Below are 16,113 nucleotides of genomic sequence, written 5' to 3' on the forward strand. Positions count from 1 at the left end.
TGATTAATTGAATACGGTAGATCTGAAGATCGCGCCGATGCACGATGCACGAAGGAGAAGAAAGCGCCGAGTCACAACTGTACCGTCCATATAAACAATCATTTACATTGATCGTTCTACCGATTCCCGGTCCCGAGAGCTCGCGGGAAGGACATTAAGCGTTGGCGATAATAATATCCGTTTTAATTGCAGAAGTACCTCGTTGAGCATTGGACAGCAGATCGCTTAAACAAATGTGACCAACTCAATTGGAACTGCTGGGGAACGGTCGGTGGAGTGTTCCTTGTACTTCGCCATCAGCATTGTAATACATCTGACCTACCGAGTGACCTTTAGCGATCGGGTTTCGATCGTCTCCACCCTCATCCAGTGTACTCATCCTCAACTCATTTGAAATATCAATTAATACTTACCCGGTGGAGTGTTTCGATTGCATCAATATAGCCGGGCCACTAGTAGATCCACACTCCACGCTCTACCGGCTAATTGGATTCGGCTGTCAGAGTTTCTGTTGAATTTCGTATGCAGAAGATTGATGCTTGCGCGATGATAATTTCAAGATGACGAAGCTGACGGGTAATTCTGGCTCAAAGTGACATCATTCATCTCTAGGCGCTACTTGTTTGCCGCCACTGCGTGTACGCGCAATCGTCGCGATCGTCGCAGTGCGTGGCGATTAGTTTTCGATGACTTCACGCTGACTCTCTTACCACACTAGACTTCTTGGATGCTCCGAAATTGTACAGATTAGTGTGTCTAATTGCGAACTATAACGCCTTTTTTCCCCGGCCATCCGTCCGTGGTGGTTGGTTTGATTAATCTTGAAGGTCTGCCCAGAGCGTGTAGGTGATCCGCTTAGGTGGTGGTGCTCCAAACACAGCAGGACGGCAAAGATCCATCCGTCATCCAGGCGATCGTATGTGTGTGTGTGTGTGTGTGTGGGGAATGTGAAGTTAATAATCGTTCAGGCGAAGAGGCTTACTACGGCCATTCGCAGTTGGTTGCCATGATGTAACAGGCACTCGTATTCATTACACTAAAACCACCCGTGCCCGCCCCCGGTACGGACGTATCGCCGTGTGAGTGCTTCTTTTTTTCCGTTTGATTAGTCGTTTCGCCGCCGACATTGCCAACGCGCCACCCTGTAGTATGATGCTGTTTTATGACCGTTCTCATTCATCGAAGCGAAGCAGCAAGTGTGCGAGTTTGTGTGTTTGGAGAATCAGAAGAGTAACAGGTTGGTGACGCGATGAGCGAAATGTGTTGTGAACCGTACGGGAAAATGGCGGTGGTAGAAAACTCTTTGAAGTGTTGCTTTTGCATATGTTTGATCAGAAGCGGATGACTTAACCCTGGTGCATCTTTACAACGTTTTGATAGAAACGTTCAACTGCTTCAGTGTAGTTCGTGTACCAAGAAAGTCACAAGCGCGACTATATTTCAGCCTTTTTTATTCCACCCTATAAGAGATGCTCTCTAACGTCTGAGGCGCCTAAGATCCGCTTCACCTACTTAATTTAATCTCACCATATAAATTTTCTGCAGCTTGTGAAAATCCCCCGTCGGTTTTTGGGGGTTTGGAGATTGGAGTTTTTTTTTCTTCTGTCTGATGTACGGAAAACAAAGCGCACACGGTGGTTTTCCACCTAAAAATAGTCTCCCCCGACGACGACGACGACGGTAACGACGGAAATTAGACGCGCGGGACACACTGAATATCTTTGGCCAGCATCGGAAGCATTTCGTACGCGTCTGCCTAAATTTAGCTTCATTCGACACATTTAGCCTGTGTGGGAATGGACGTTCTTTGGAGATGGGTGGAAAAGCATGTGGGTAGGTGGAACGAAAGGAACGAGAAAAGGGTATAACTTTTACGATTTACCGGTTAGTGTGGTGAGCTGTGTTAGGATTTGTCGGGAATAGGGCGCACACACACACAGCCTTTGGCAGTAGACACTAATAATCGCGCGTGATACGGAATCCAATTTCAATATTTTACTGCAATGGCGCTATTTTTTTTTTCGAAACCCCCGCTTCAACCGACGAGTCTTCTCACAATAATATGTGGTACGAAATGACAAACAAAATGAAACATTTCACCCGACTGGTGGTAAAAGTGCCACTCTCATAAACCCATCAGTCAACACAGTAAACACCCACTTTCGGTCATTTCCCGTGCTGTCGGTCGGTTTGTTGTCGGTTTGCTGCCTCGAAGTGGCCAACAGAAATTACGACAAAAACAAAACCAAAAACAAAAAAATCCACATTAGAGGTGATCTTACAAACGATCTGAGATTAAGCGTGGAGGCGTTCGTCGCTTAAACAACCGTTGTCCTCTTTCTTCCTTTGCATGGGAGAAACTCGAGAGCCTTCCGAAATGAAACAAAAAAAAAAACGCCAAAACCACTAAACGGTGCACCAAACCGCGGGTCTACCCTCCCGTGCACGGTAGTAAAAGTTGACCAGAAAAAGAAAAGAAAAAGATGGTGGACAAACAATCCCGTCCCGTTGATGAATTTACAAGTTGACAGTATCCATTACTGATGCTAATCGATCGAGGCAAATTAGGGACTTTTTTTTGTCGGTGTGTGCGTGTATGTGTGTGTATGTGTGCTTCCCTCTTTCTTGCTTTCCATCTCGACTTGTGTATCTTATAAAGCGTTTGAATCATGGTGAACAACAACAAAAAAATCCCCCACAAAATGCGGAAGTCTCTTACAAACCCACACCATTCGCGTTCGTGCCTCCTACATGCATTTGTGCTCGTGTTGTGCCTGCAAATGCAACGAAACAAACGCGAAACTGGCTCAACCGGGAGGCCCAGTGCCTAGTGTAGTTCTTGCAGTATGGTTGGTTGAATTGTTGCTAAATCAGACAAGGGAAAACGTTGAGCTCGATACAAAATCACCCGTAAAAATGGCAAAAAGGTGTAAAGTGTAGTTTATTGATTTAATTGGTTTTTTCCCCTATCCGAACTAACAGCTCTATTCGTGCTAGTGATTTAACTAGTGTGTGTGTGTGTGTGTGTTAACGTGCCTAAAAACGAGTTGAAACAATTATTCGCATTTGCTACACCAGAGTGAAGTGTATTTGTGTGCTATTTTTTTCTTACCATCGAAAATGTTGCCTTTGAAAGACTATCAGCGTAGTGACAGTTGTGATATTGCCTTCTAAAAATAATGGATGTTTCGGTAAGTATATCATTACCTTTGCGGGGTTGGAGAAGAGAAAGAAATTAGCGCGGTTCTTTGAGCCACTTTAAAAGAAAATGTACTGTACTCTCCGCAATCAAACAAAAAAGAATAACAAACTCAAGTGACCACAATCCATCTTTCCAACAAACGAAACCTTCAAACACTATCCAAACATCGGGCACCGATCGGTTAATGTCATGCGGGATTTATAGTTTACATTGAAGCCGTCCACACGCTGGCACTACAACGTGCAGCATTAGAACGTTGGCCAAAGCCAAGCCGACTCATCAATCATTTTTAATACAAGCGCTCACACTTTACTCTCGGTTTATCAGACCACCGAGACTGTCAGATATGAATTCTACACTGAGCGAAATAAGAACTGGACCAGAACAGATTGTTTTTTCAAATATCTTTGGCATTTAAACACCAATTTTTCCTACTCAGTTAAGAATGTTTTTACAATCTATTTTAGACATTTTTAGTATAAACTTTTTGGTTGTAATAATGGATGAGATAAAGATTCGTACACTCACCTCTAGTACTTTAAAAATGTAGTGTAATCGGCTTGTTTGTTATAATATTTGGATTCGTATGTGCATTTTTAAGGCATTAATAGACGAGCATTTAAGTCTTAAGGGGACTAAAAAGGGAAAAATTACATTAATTTCCCGACCAACCCTGATCGGTTCTTTGGATTGTAAAGATGAAATGATAAATTTGTATCTCTGGCTGTGTAGTGTAGGCCGCTCAGTACTACTTGCACTCATATTTCGTATCTTTAATTTTAATGACAAATGTCTTGAGTGCCATGAAGATATGGCTGCAAGCAACACCCAGATGGAAAATTTGTAATCATTCCCTTTCGAGTATTTCCTTCTAGCATCGTTTCTCCCTAAATTATTCTCAAAAAAAGAACACTTCCCAAAAAGGAAATAAAATCATTTTTATGATAAAGAAAACATTATGCACTGAAACTGCAGCGTGTGTCTGCTCCAAGGGCCCACCAGGGCCCGAGCGGATGGAGAAAAAGAAACAGGAAACCTACAAATTTATTAACTTCACACTTTGTTTCAACAAGTTAATTCTCCGCCGCACCACTCACCACCGAAAATGTCTTGTTACGGGCACGCGAGACAAACAGATGAACACGGACCCGAAACAAGATAAAAGGAAGTTTTAAATGCTCTCTCGCCCTGTTAATGCCTAGTCGCGGGCGAGCAAGATTTTTGAGTCGGTTTTTTTGGATGTTTTTTTGTTGTTTAGCTCATCCTTTGCGTTGAGGATTGAAACGTGAAAAACGGGGTACGATGGTACAAGAAGCCGTATTGCATTATTTGTAATGTGCGTGGTACATACACACACACAGCCGGTAAAGTGCATAAATCTCGGGGTTTATGCGCAGATGCGCTTTTCCTTTCGCTGTATGTACGTTTGTAATTCTCGAGAATGTGGATGCGTTTTTTTTTTACACCGGGAACTGAAGAGATGGGAAAAGCGGAATAGTGAGCCTGTGAGAGGGGAGGGAAAAACGCAGATAATAATAATGTCGGTAATATGTTTACATTCGGTGAGGTTTGAGCTTTTTGGTCTTTTTCATTCTTCGAGGAAGATAAATATTGTTCATTCACTTTTCGATGCATCTGCGAATGGTTGGGAAGGAAGCTTGAGGAGGAGATATCGGGATGTGCGGTGTGTAAATATTCGAATGTATATCTCCGTGTTTTTGTGTGCGTGCGTGCGGACGCCGGACGTTATTCCTTACCTTTCTCTGGTGGGGTCGAAAGGCGACGATCATCTCATCTTCCGACGATGGTGACGATGATGTTGATTTCTTTACGATCCCGACTGTATCTTCTTTCGGGCGTCCCAGCTCACGGGAGTCTTGTGCCGGGTGGTTACGCTTAATCGTCGGAAATCGTTTAAATTTTCGTTCTAAAAATACAAGAAATCGTTCGTAGATTTTGGGCGTGATTGGAGCAGAGAGTGGGCCGAGTTGTCTAACATGCAGCATGAAACCTTGTTCATCTGCTTCCGTTACTAGCTGTGTGGGATTTTCTACTACTCATTTCACACCGATTTGATAAAGTACCCGGTCCGTATGTATGTTGTGATGTAAAACATAACTAAAAGAGGCACAAAGTCATGACGGCGCAGCCATGATGAACGAGCCATCTGCAAACTTTCCTTCCCGAAACACGGTCAATTAGCAATTATTAAACGGCGTTACTCAACGCCACTAAAGATGGTCATTTCGTGGCGTTCACATTCGATTTGCAATCACGCAAACGTGTTCGCTAACGTCGGTGACTAAAATCATCTCCAAATGTAAGAGTCACGCTAGTGTGCAGTTGCATTATCGTGCGTTATGTTAGAAAATTATGCCTCACCATCACGAGGCAGCCTGAACTTTACCTCGAAAATCGATAATCGACAATTGCGCTAGGTTGACCGGAGGCGTTTTGTAGTTGGGTGGTTACATAGCACCAAGTCTTGTAAGTCGAAATCCAGCGAATGTATTTAACTCGTGAGAAAGGTAAGGGCCTTGGTTGTTCCCTTGAATGGATGGAATCACGATAAAGAGAAGGAAACGCTGGCTGAGTGCATCACAAGACGAAGAAAATTGTGTCTTGTTTCGAAAGCAAACTCCAAAATCCATTAAATAAAGTATTTTTCTTTCCTGTTTCCTGCACTTGCCAAACCCTTTCTTCCCGTGCGTCTGCATGTGGACATTTCACTTGAGGATGTGAATTCTTTTTACGCGCCGCATCTTGGAATGCATCGCGGTAGGGATCACCCATTGCAACGTGGGGAACGCAGCATAAGAAAATGATACATGTTTCGATGTTGCAGCGAGAGGGAACGAGAGAAAGAAGGAAAAAAACAGGCGTCGTGCGTGTGGTCAGTGTAGTTAAAAAGATACTAAACGATGGGAAATGCATTCAAGCAGGAGACGCTTTGCTTAAATTGGCACATATTATTGAGGACGGGGTGTTGTGAACGGGCAGCGAGACGGGGCGCACGATTTTAACTACAAGATAAACTCCTGCTTTCATCGAGTTGCTCATCGGAAGGCGCCCTCGGACAGTTACATGTCCAGTCTCAATCGAATTAGCACGTAGGATGGGTTTTGCACAAATGGACACAATCGTACATCAAGTATGCAGTTAATTATGATGTTTGCTGCTCATGAACAGCAAACAAAGCTGTTGGGACTTGTGTGGACGAAGAATCTGGATCTTTGTTTCCATATTGTGACAGCTCGCCATGAGCTCATCTGTCCTCATAAAGATAGTGTCACATTACGCCTAGCACAGCTGGAGGATCTAATCGTGTCTAGTGGGACACAAACAGTATACACGCAAATCACAACCATAGGTCAAAGCGGAACACATGTTACACTGAGGCGCACATTCACAATTCGCAAATCCCGTCCTTGATAATGGGCCAACAGAAGCTCCGACGGTAAACAGACGGTGGATGCTTATCACTGTAAGCATAGGATTTGTGGTTCATTTTCAGTCTTCCTCTCCCCTTACGCCGAGTACAGAACATTTTTTCTTATTTTGTGGACTCTGTGGACCCCTCTAAACCCCTATCTGAAGGCTCCCAATAACACGTAGGCCTTTCTTCCGCAATATTTTCAGCGCAAGGCGCGGTATACGGATACCTCGTACCTCATCTTCCAGCAGTTGGACAAGGGTGGCGTACTATACGCGTTCCCACTCGTCGTAGGTCTGATACAGCGTTCACCGAAGAAAACTTCACCTAGCAGTGCTCCATCCTCGCCGAAACCTCGGTGCGACGTCAATGAGGCACTGGTGATCGATAGCCCGGAGGAGTCGATCCTGGGCAAACACAAGAAGCCCAACAGCTACAAGGCGAAGGATACGCGTAAACCGGCCGGCAGTGGTATACCGCGCCGTCAGAGCAAAATCGCCGAGAAGCGTAAAAACCGGCGTAGCTTGGAGCTGAAGGCAGTGGAGGAGGTATCGCGCGAAGAGGAAGAAACCAAAGAGGAAGAGGACGACCGTAGGCAGGAAGATGAAACGAAGGTGCAGGTCTGTGATATATCCGGCCGTGCGGCGAATGGGTCCCTCAACCCGTCCACCAATCAGCCACGAACGTTCAGTGTTATCAGCAGTGACGAGCCGGACAGTGTGCAGAAGGACATACAGGTGGCGGTGGACTTTCATCATCGACCCAACTCGGAGGTGGAACCGTTCCGATCGAGCCTGATCGAGGCAAACAATAATGATTTGCGGTGTAAAACGGCCAACGAACCGGATCGTTGCCGCGATTCGGATGTAGAATCTGTCAGTACGCTGACACCAAGCATCGGTCCCGGGACGGAGGGGCGGAGCGAGGATGGGACGCAGGCGGAACCGTCCGGACCGCAGCGAATGTTGGCGCCCGGTGTACAGATTCGGCGCAAACAGTATCCATACGAACCGTGCTATCTGGTCGGGTCGGAGTTCAGTGACACGAGCGATTTCACTGATACCGCCAGCAGCGTCGCCAGTGACCTAGATGAGACCGAGTATGCTCGGGTTGAGCTGCGTAAGGTACGTGCGCGCGTGTGTGTGTGAAGTAAGGTATCATAAACGGACCTGTGGCCGACGGGTGAACAGTTTGCTCGGCTCATGTTACATGTTGGGGGTTTGTTTACCTTTCGCAAGCGTATTGTAAAAGTCCGGCAAGACGCTGGGCATGTTCTTCGCAGTGATATCGAAGGTTTGCTCCCCAATCAATCTGCTCGGTCTGAGTAAGAAGTCTCTAAATTGAAACATTGCATTGACATCGGTTTGACAGTTCGATGTTACTACTAGCCTGTAAACAACTGGGAGCTGAAAGAAAAATAGCTCCCATGTCCCATCCAGCAGACCGCTTCCCAACAACAGGGTGCGGTCAACGGTCACGCGATTGATAAGCCATTTTTTACGGTTCTCCCGGTTTTCGACCGTATCGACCGTAACCGATGGTCAGCCAATCGTCCTTCCAGCATTAGAAGCGGGTTGTTTTTGGTTGTTTCATCTTTCAAACAGATTGAAATTGAACGGCTATCAAGTGACACATGACGTCGACGCCCCCTTTGATGGACAGTTTCTTGGACAACTTATTACCGCGCGGCACAGTATTCACTGCTACGCGCTCCGTGGCAGATTGATCCATCAGAGAGTGATGGGGTTTTATGGTGGCCCGAAATGAAGCGCTAAAGTGTTTCCACGAAAATGAAGATCGTGAGCGTTGTCTGCCGGTGGTCGATGGATGTCTTGGGGTGCCGGTTTAATGTAATTCCTTCCACACGCACCGAATGACCACAAGTGGACCCTTTCAAGTTTATATTGTGTGTGTGTGTGTGTGTGTGTGTGTGTGTGTGTGTGTGTGTGTGTGTGTGTGTGTGTGTGTGTGTGTGTGTGTGTGTGTGCATTAAGACATTCGTTTACACGATGGCGCATTTGTAACTATTGAAAATGGACATCCATTTCGGACCGTAGAAGAAGAATGTGTAGAACGAGAATTGGTGTTATTTGATACGATAATAGAATAGATTGTTTTGTTGGCCTGTCGGTGTTAAAATTGAAAATCTATTGTGTGATGAAATGGAGAAGAACATAATGTGTGCGTTGATACGCTCAATAAAACATAATAAAGAATGAAATTACTGCATGTGGAGATTGCGTTTCCTTGGTGGAATCAAGCTGCAGTGCAATGCATTTAAAATGAAGCGTTTTGAACGATTGTATTGATTAACAGTTCCCACAGATGGCGCTGCTTACATTGAAACGCTTCGTTGCGGTGTCTTGGATAAATATTTTGCCTTTAGACAGTGGGATTGGGGGAAAACATACGTTTTTATAATAAGTGCTACAAAATTGTTATATTATTTAAGATAAGAATGGATAATTTGAATTTTATTTGATATAAATCCAAACTAAAAAGTTTTTATACTTTATTATTATTATACTATATTTTGAAGTCCTGTTTTGCTTCTACCAAATATCAGGAAAATAATTTCAAACCAATGAAATTCATAAGGAAAAATCACTTCTCCCATTAAACTTATATCAAACCGCTCCTTTTCTAACTATTTCAACACCCACGGCACAATAAGCACGTAACTTCATTCATTCGCTGTTGCCACCAACGGAAAGCCACTCACTCATTATTATTCGCCCAACTCTTGGGTTTTCCTTCCACCACAAAGCGTCGATTGATTTTACCGGCCCATTATGTTGGGTCTCCCGGTGATGCCAACCCACCGATAGCGGCAAAACATTGTGCATATTGCCGGGACATCCTTTCTTTTGCCGTTATTTTTTTTTCTCCTCCCGGTGGTTGCAATTTTGTGCGCGATTTTCCACCCGCCAACGATGCTAACTTTACTTAAATTAAATTGTCTTCACCGTTCGGGCGCCGCTTTCGCGGCTTTGAAGCTAGAGGCACTTTAACCGTCGTTCTTCTTTATGGAAAATTTATCTGAAATTAATCACTTTCCTTCAACCACCTTTTCTAGACACTAGGCAGGTCGGTACGGTATTGTGCACGATTTTCATCGTACAGCGACGGTTAGAAGCATAGTGCACACTGGCGCTTGCTCTGGTCAACGGCTAGCCTTGGGCTTGACCATTCACTGACCGACTGGCCCACTCATGAGGCCTTTGAAGGCAAGAGTCAAAGAAAGAGCCGATCGGGCAAATCGAGTCCCTCGAAGGGAGATCTACATTCCAAGCGTCCTTATTCCCTGTTCCAAGTCTCACCCTGACTCTTCTTGTTCCAGTCATGATAGAAACTCTGATAACAATCTAGCCCGCAACATGAAGCGGAAACGCATCTGAAAGGCAAAACCCGTGCTTGCTGGTTGTGTTCGAACATTAAAAACCAACCGATCATAAGCAGTAAAGTGAAAAAAAAAGCTCCAACTCATCTTCCACACAGCATCCCTCGCAACTCTCCGACAAAGTGAAGAAGGTGCAGTGGTTGAAACCAGATGTGGGAATACACCACGCTCAACTACCTCCCCACCGAAAAAAAAGACGCATGTTTGTTTTCCATCCCAGTCGCAACGAGAGATGGCGTGCGGGCATTAAAAAGCATCACAACGAAGCATGTTTGCCTGGGCAGTATGTCTAGGCGGCCGGAACAAATCGATCACCAACGTTTTGGGTGAGGACCAAACCACCCATCGTACTGTGTGCATTATTGCGCTCGGTTTGTTCTTCCTCTCGGCCTGTGAGTGTGCGTGTTGGTATGTAGTTGTATTTTTATGTTTTTAATCTCACAGCTCACAGCTGTAGAATCAATAAAAAAAAATCTGGCAAGCTGGTCAGCTGAGGTGGAGCTGAGGGATCCTAGGAGCGGAAAGAGTTATGTAAACAATGGGTTGTTCAAAAAACCATTGGATATGAGTGTGATTGGAAGAATGTATTTTTGTATGGGATTTTACCAAATATTTCTATCGGAGGAATCGCTTCGTTAGCTAGAACTGGACAGTCGACTTGTGATGCTATGACGCAAGTTATTTTACGGACAAATATTTCCGCTGCTAAAAATATTCTTTCTGCGCTTTATTGAGCATATGACAGCTCAATCAAACGTGTCTAAAAATAAAGGTTTCATAATAAGCAATCTGGACTTGATGAAATAGTTTTGGAGATTGTCTTTAAAGCTCAAAAAAGGTATAGTTAACGCCTTCTTTATTAGACAAGACATAAAAACAGGTGTGTGTGTGTGTGTGTGTGTGTGATAATTGAAGGAGCGTCCGTTGTTTTCCGATGATGTCAAAACTAGTTTCTCCTTGTTGTTGTTCCCAACCCATGAAACCCAAGCCCCGAAAAGCTATCCATTTGTAATTTACATCTATTATTCAAATGAATCAAGGCTGAGTCTCTGACAATTGTTTGCGCCCGATGAAGACTTTAACTGGGGAGATGAGATACTTCAAAGTTTGTCTACACGACGGTGTGAACCGTTTCGCCGATATCAAGCAGATGGTCAATTCATTCCACTCAAGGACACCCGGGTGGTTTCGTTTAAGAACCCGTTCCCGAATACGGACTGCGTACGAACGAAAGCTTCATGGGAAAAGTTTTGCTTCTATTGCTTCGGTAGACATCACAACAAATAGCCACCGCCCGATAGCTATCTGGGTTGTTTTGTGATTTAATCAGACATCAAAACACGCTTTACTTCTGCCCAGCTACTGTCTCACTTTTCAGTCTCGCTTATCAACTGATCAAACAGGACAATATTACTCGCTGGTTTTCTATGCACGTTAAGGATTCTTTATAGTCACTTTTAAATCACTCGTGTGCATCATCAAAAGGCAGGCAAAACACTGGCAGGCATTCGGTGCAACGAAGCAGCTTAGACGGATTTTAATCTATCCGTGCATCTAGTTTTTCGTTAGGTTTTTTTTCTGCAAGTGTTCGGCTAGAGCCTTTAGTAAACATCGGCAGCCGCCCACAGCAACAGGGAAGCTATCTGCAGCTCGTTTGCCGTTTGAACGTTGGTGTATCAGCGAGTCTTTCGAATGAAGACGCCAAAGGAAAAACGCTGCGACCATCTTATTTGCTTCTGGTGCTATTGTCTCGTCTTGGTTGATTGTTTCGTTAATAGACTCGTAAATTATATCTGCATGACAGTTTTCATTCCCCACCGCATCAATACAAAACCTGGTTTCGCTCGGTGTGGAGCTGGTGTGGAATCCTCGTCTCTCTTATCGTATCGGCGATTCTCAGCGGGATCAGAAGAGAAGAATCCCCACAGGGCGATACCAGTAGCCATGTAAAATAATATTCCCACCAGGGAGTCGCGTGAAGGAGTCGACACCCATACTGATGCTGGAGCTGTGACCTTTCAAAGAATGTTCTTACTGTCTTACTGTCTTCGTGTTCTTACTGTGTTCCATTTCTTACTGTCTTAAAGTAGGAAACATCTTCACCGCTCAACAACGGCAACAGCTTCGCCCTTGTTGTCACGTTTGATTCGTCACCGTATAGTTTATTGCAAACAACGCAGCGAAGTAAACACAGTTTGCACTCAGCAAACGATGTCAAAAGGTGTACTCTCTAGCAACGCTCCATCGCACTAGACCTTCGGACAACAATCTCCGCAGCTCCCAACCGAAGGATTTAATGTTGTCACCTCGATGACGGTGCAAGCCCGTCAATCTTCGGCTGCATCGCTGCAGCCTGGCCCCAGTTATTTGCACATATTTCACCCAACAATCTGTGTCGGCTGGGTAGAACAAATTGCTTGAATGATAATGCATGATCGTCTGGTTTAAAAGCGGTCGGATTTATGATGCTTTTGCGCCGCAAGTTCTCGACTCAATAGGGTACCGAGGGTGTTGACGCTGTTCGTCTAGCACGATTTGCGTTCGTGACCTTTGGTCCCGGGCTTACGGGACTGTTCCCGGGGCACACCTGAATGCAGTAATTGCTGAGCACAAAATTTTCGACCTCAAAATTATTGCTTTTGCACAAAAAAAAGCCTGAGTAGAAAGCATCTACGCAGTAATGTTGCTGAGTCGGTAAAGCGTACCATTACTACTAAATAAATCATCATCGTGCACTTTCTCGTCGATGTACGGTCCGGAATCGTCCGGTCGGTTGTTGTACAACGGTTGAACATGACACGAGCACCGCAGTCTACACGATAAACTTGACCGTCACACCATCGCGTGGGGCAGATCAGGCAGAAAGGTTCCCGTTTCACGGATATCTCATAGCGATCCGATAGCCTCCGCATGACATGACTGATGAGCCTAGCGATCTATGCAGCATCCTTTTGCGAAACGCAGTACACCACCACGGTAACGCGAAAGCGAGAATGGAGAAGGGTTCAGTAGCTGTTGGCCGCGTGTACTCGCACGCACCTGATTGACACATTTGGACTCGAAACGTCGAACGTCGGTCGTGTTTGCTGGGCCTTGGAATGTACTTGGCATATGCGTCGGTTGATCCAAACTGGCGGCATTCTCTGATGCTGGAGCGACACCGTTATGTGGGATCTTTGAAATCCTTCCGCACGATAATACTCTCCAGCCCTGGAGGGTTGAATGGCATTGGGGGAAGATTAAATAGCTTGCAGATTCCTTACTCGCATGTGTCCGATAGGTAAAACTTGATGGGAATGTATGTTGGAATCTGTTGGGAAATATTCTATGGTAATTGTGGATAGAAGTATGAGTAATAATAAAGTTTACATTACATCATCATGAAGAAGAGTTTGTTTTTAACCTGATCTCACCTTGAAGACCTTCAGTTTGATTAGCATCTTCTTAAGATGGTTGATTGCGTAAAGCATACACTAAAGCTGTATGATTCACGATCAAGAAGCACCTAGATTAGCTTGCTTGTTCCAACCAACACCATTCCTCTTGGGTGGATCGATCCTCTTAGCAAACCAAGGTTCATTGCGTGAGTAACAGTTTTGTGCGGCAGCTTTGCTTCTAAAACGGCTGAGCCAATTTCACCCTAGGGTGGACGCCATCACCAACCATCCAACCAAACCCTCGACGACCTTTGACGACGACCTCGTCCACGACGGTGGTCGGTTTTGGAAACGCTCTTTGAATACCGGCGAACCACTCGAGTTCGTGCCACTCTCATCCGACCAACTCGTTTTTAAAGCTAATCCTGTTTTCTTTTCCTACCCTACCCGGACACACAAAACTATCCGTCGGTCATGGTCGTCGCTAGTAAGAGAGCACACGGTAGTGATGATGTGCGGTTTCTATACTTCCAAATATGGGCAGCATAATGTCAGCCTTACTCCTACCCCCTTGCAGCACCGTCAGGAATGGTCAGGAATAATTGAGTCAAATAAGGAAGTTTGGAAAGCTTTCCCTATAGCTCCCGACGCTCGTGATTGAACGTCCCGTGTGTAGGGTGCTTAGTTGTTGCTACTCTCTCGCCTGCAATCAACATCTTTTCGGGCTTTTCGGAACAATCGTACAAGAGTTTTCAATCAGATCGTAGCCGCAATCACGGGTGAAAAGTATTCCGTCTCTTCGACGTTAACCAGCAGTTTTATTTTCTGGGTTAAACCTGGGTAGAATAAAATTCTGACTTCTACCAAAAAAAAAAAATCACATTCCAGGATGGTAAAACCTGCAAAATGACGCAGATTAATGATGGGGCCGTAAATCGTTTGACGACTGTATTAAGAGCAGGGCAAAGGTAGGATCGCTAGTCACTCCAAGAACTCCACCAGAATCCAGCTGAAGTTTGAAGAGGAAATGGCTCACGCGCTCTTTCCTTCAAACTGGCGGATCTGGTATACGTCAGCATAGTGGGCAGTGGGTTTCAAACTTTACGACCGAGCGAAATAAAAACATGATCGATAGCTTCGTTCTTGTGAGGAGTACGAAAACGAACGGGTTGTTTTTTTTTTCTTTCGAAAACACGTATTGGCTTTTTTCCCGAGCGCCAGAACATAAAACGGGATCGAAGATGCCAATGTTGGAGGTCGGTTTGCCCACCCTTAAGTTGCCTCTGGCCCGGTAAGGGAAGGGAAAAGAAACGCAGGGACGTCCATTAATGTCACTTCATGGGTGCTATCAAATAGGTTTCGAGTCGATCGTTAAATTGATCACCGTTTAACAGGCAACGGGTTTGAGTTCACACAGCTACACCCAGTTCACCCGGCAAATGAAGTTGTACGCTGATCCGTAACGAGAAGAGGAGATGTTCAACTTGTTTTTAGAAAATCCTCTAATGAAATATGCATGCTCAGGAGAGCATGAGCACCTTGGTGAAGTAATTATAAACTTAAAAAGGAGGATCTTAATTCCCTGCATCCTAGCAATTTCCTAACTTCTGCAAGCACTTTTCCAACTCATTGGAACATTGCAGGAGGTCCCGGGACGGGAACTCCAACAAACCCAATCCCAACACACACACACACACACATTAATCGCATTCGGTTTGTCCGGTTTTTTGCTCCGGGGGTTCATGCCAAACATTCCCGCATTTTCACCGATAAATCGTTTGGCATATATGCAATGCAGTGCATGCCGCGGTACACGAGCGTGGACCGGTCGCATGCATTTGCTGGTCTGTCTGTTCTACTTTTGCCTGACCTCAACGTCCGTGGGGTCCCACATTGCGACCACATTCCAGCTCGTGGTGTGTGCGTGGTAAGATTCGAATCTCGCCATGGGTGGCACGCGTAGTTAGCTCCGGTAGCAACCGTGTGCGCGTAGCGGCAAGCAGACAGACAGCCACACACAGTAAGCCACAATTAATCCGAAGGTCAATTTCTCCTTTTGAAAGGGTTACGATGGTGTTTCGTTCTGCCGTAGAATGGCCAGCCGTGTATGAATGGAAGCAGAAACCGGCTGGTGATTTATAATAACCGATTCAGCTGGTCGTGTTTAAGATGTGTTGAATAATGAGTGTCATTTGTGCTTGACCTCAAGGGATGGGATAAACGCACGGGAAAACCGTTTTAGGCGAATGACGGATGTTGATTTGGAAGCATTTTTTAACCGATTTGTTTGCTACTGATTGAATCCGGTTAGGGTCGGTTTTGCATCCCACATTTCATGTTACTCCTAGACCGCTTTTGATTTCTAACTACATCGCTACAGGAAGAAATCGTCAGTTGCTAAAGGAAATAGACATAAATTTCCCTAAATTTCTTGCACGTTTGCACAATCTTGCCTGCCTGGTGCTACTTGCTACACTCTTTAATGGCATCACCCAGCCAGCGATACAAACAAACACTAGAACATGTGACCTCGAGAGATCACAGATACTAACACTCCAAAGCAGCGTGCTCTACCGACAAGGCAGGCCAGAATTAAACCGAACTGTTCTCGAGTTCTCGAGGTCACCGTGAAGGAAATGGAACATCGTACGGCTGTCAGTAACCGATAGCAGAATGGTTGGACGGTTTTGTGCAACATCCA

General features: G+C 45.1%; 1 protein-coding gene across 1 annotated transcript in view; it reads left to right on the forward strand.

Moving 5' to 3' along the window:
- Window positions 1-3,103: 3,103 nt before the first annotated feature.
- Window positions 3,104-16,113, forward strand: part of LOC126556583 (uncharacterized) — a 78,728-nt gene continuing 65,718 nt past the window's right edge. Inside the window, exons 1-2 of the mRNA XM_050211910.1 lie at window positions 3,104-3,191; window positions 6,842-7,759. Coding sequence (XP_050067867.1) covers window positions 3,180-3,191; window positions 6,842-7,759 — 930 coding nt within the window. The 5' untranslated portion in view covers window positions 3,104-3,179. The remainder of the gene's footprint in view (window positions 3,192-6,841; window positions 7,760-16,113) is intronic.

This window comes from Anopheles maculipalpis, chromosome 2RL (genome assembly GCF_943734695.1).
Source record: "Anopheles maculipalpis chromosome 2RL, idAnoMacuDA_375_x, whole genome shotgun sequence".
NCBI classification, from domain to species: Eukaryota; Metazoa; Arthropoda; class Insecta; order Diptera; family Culicidae; genus Anopheles; species Anopheles maculipalpis.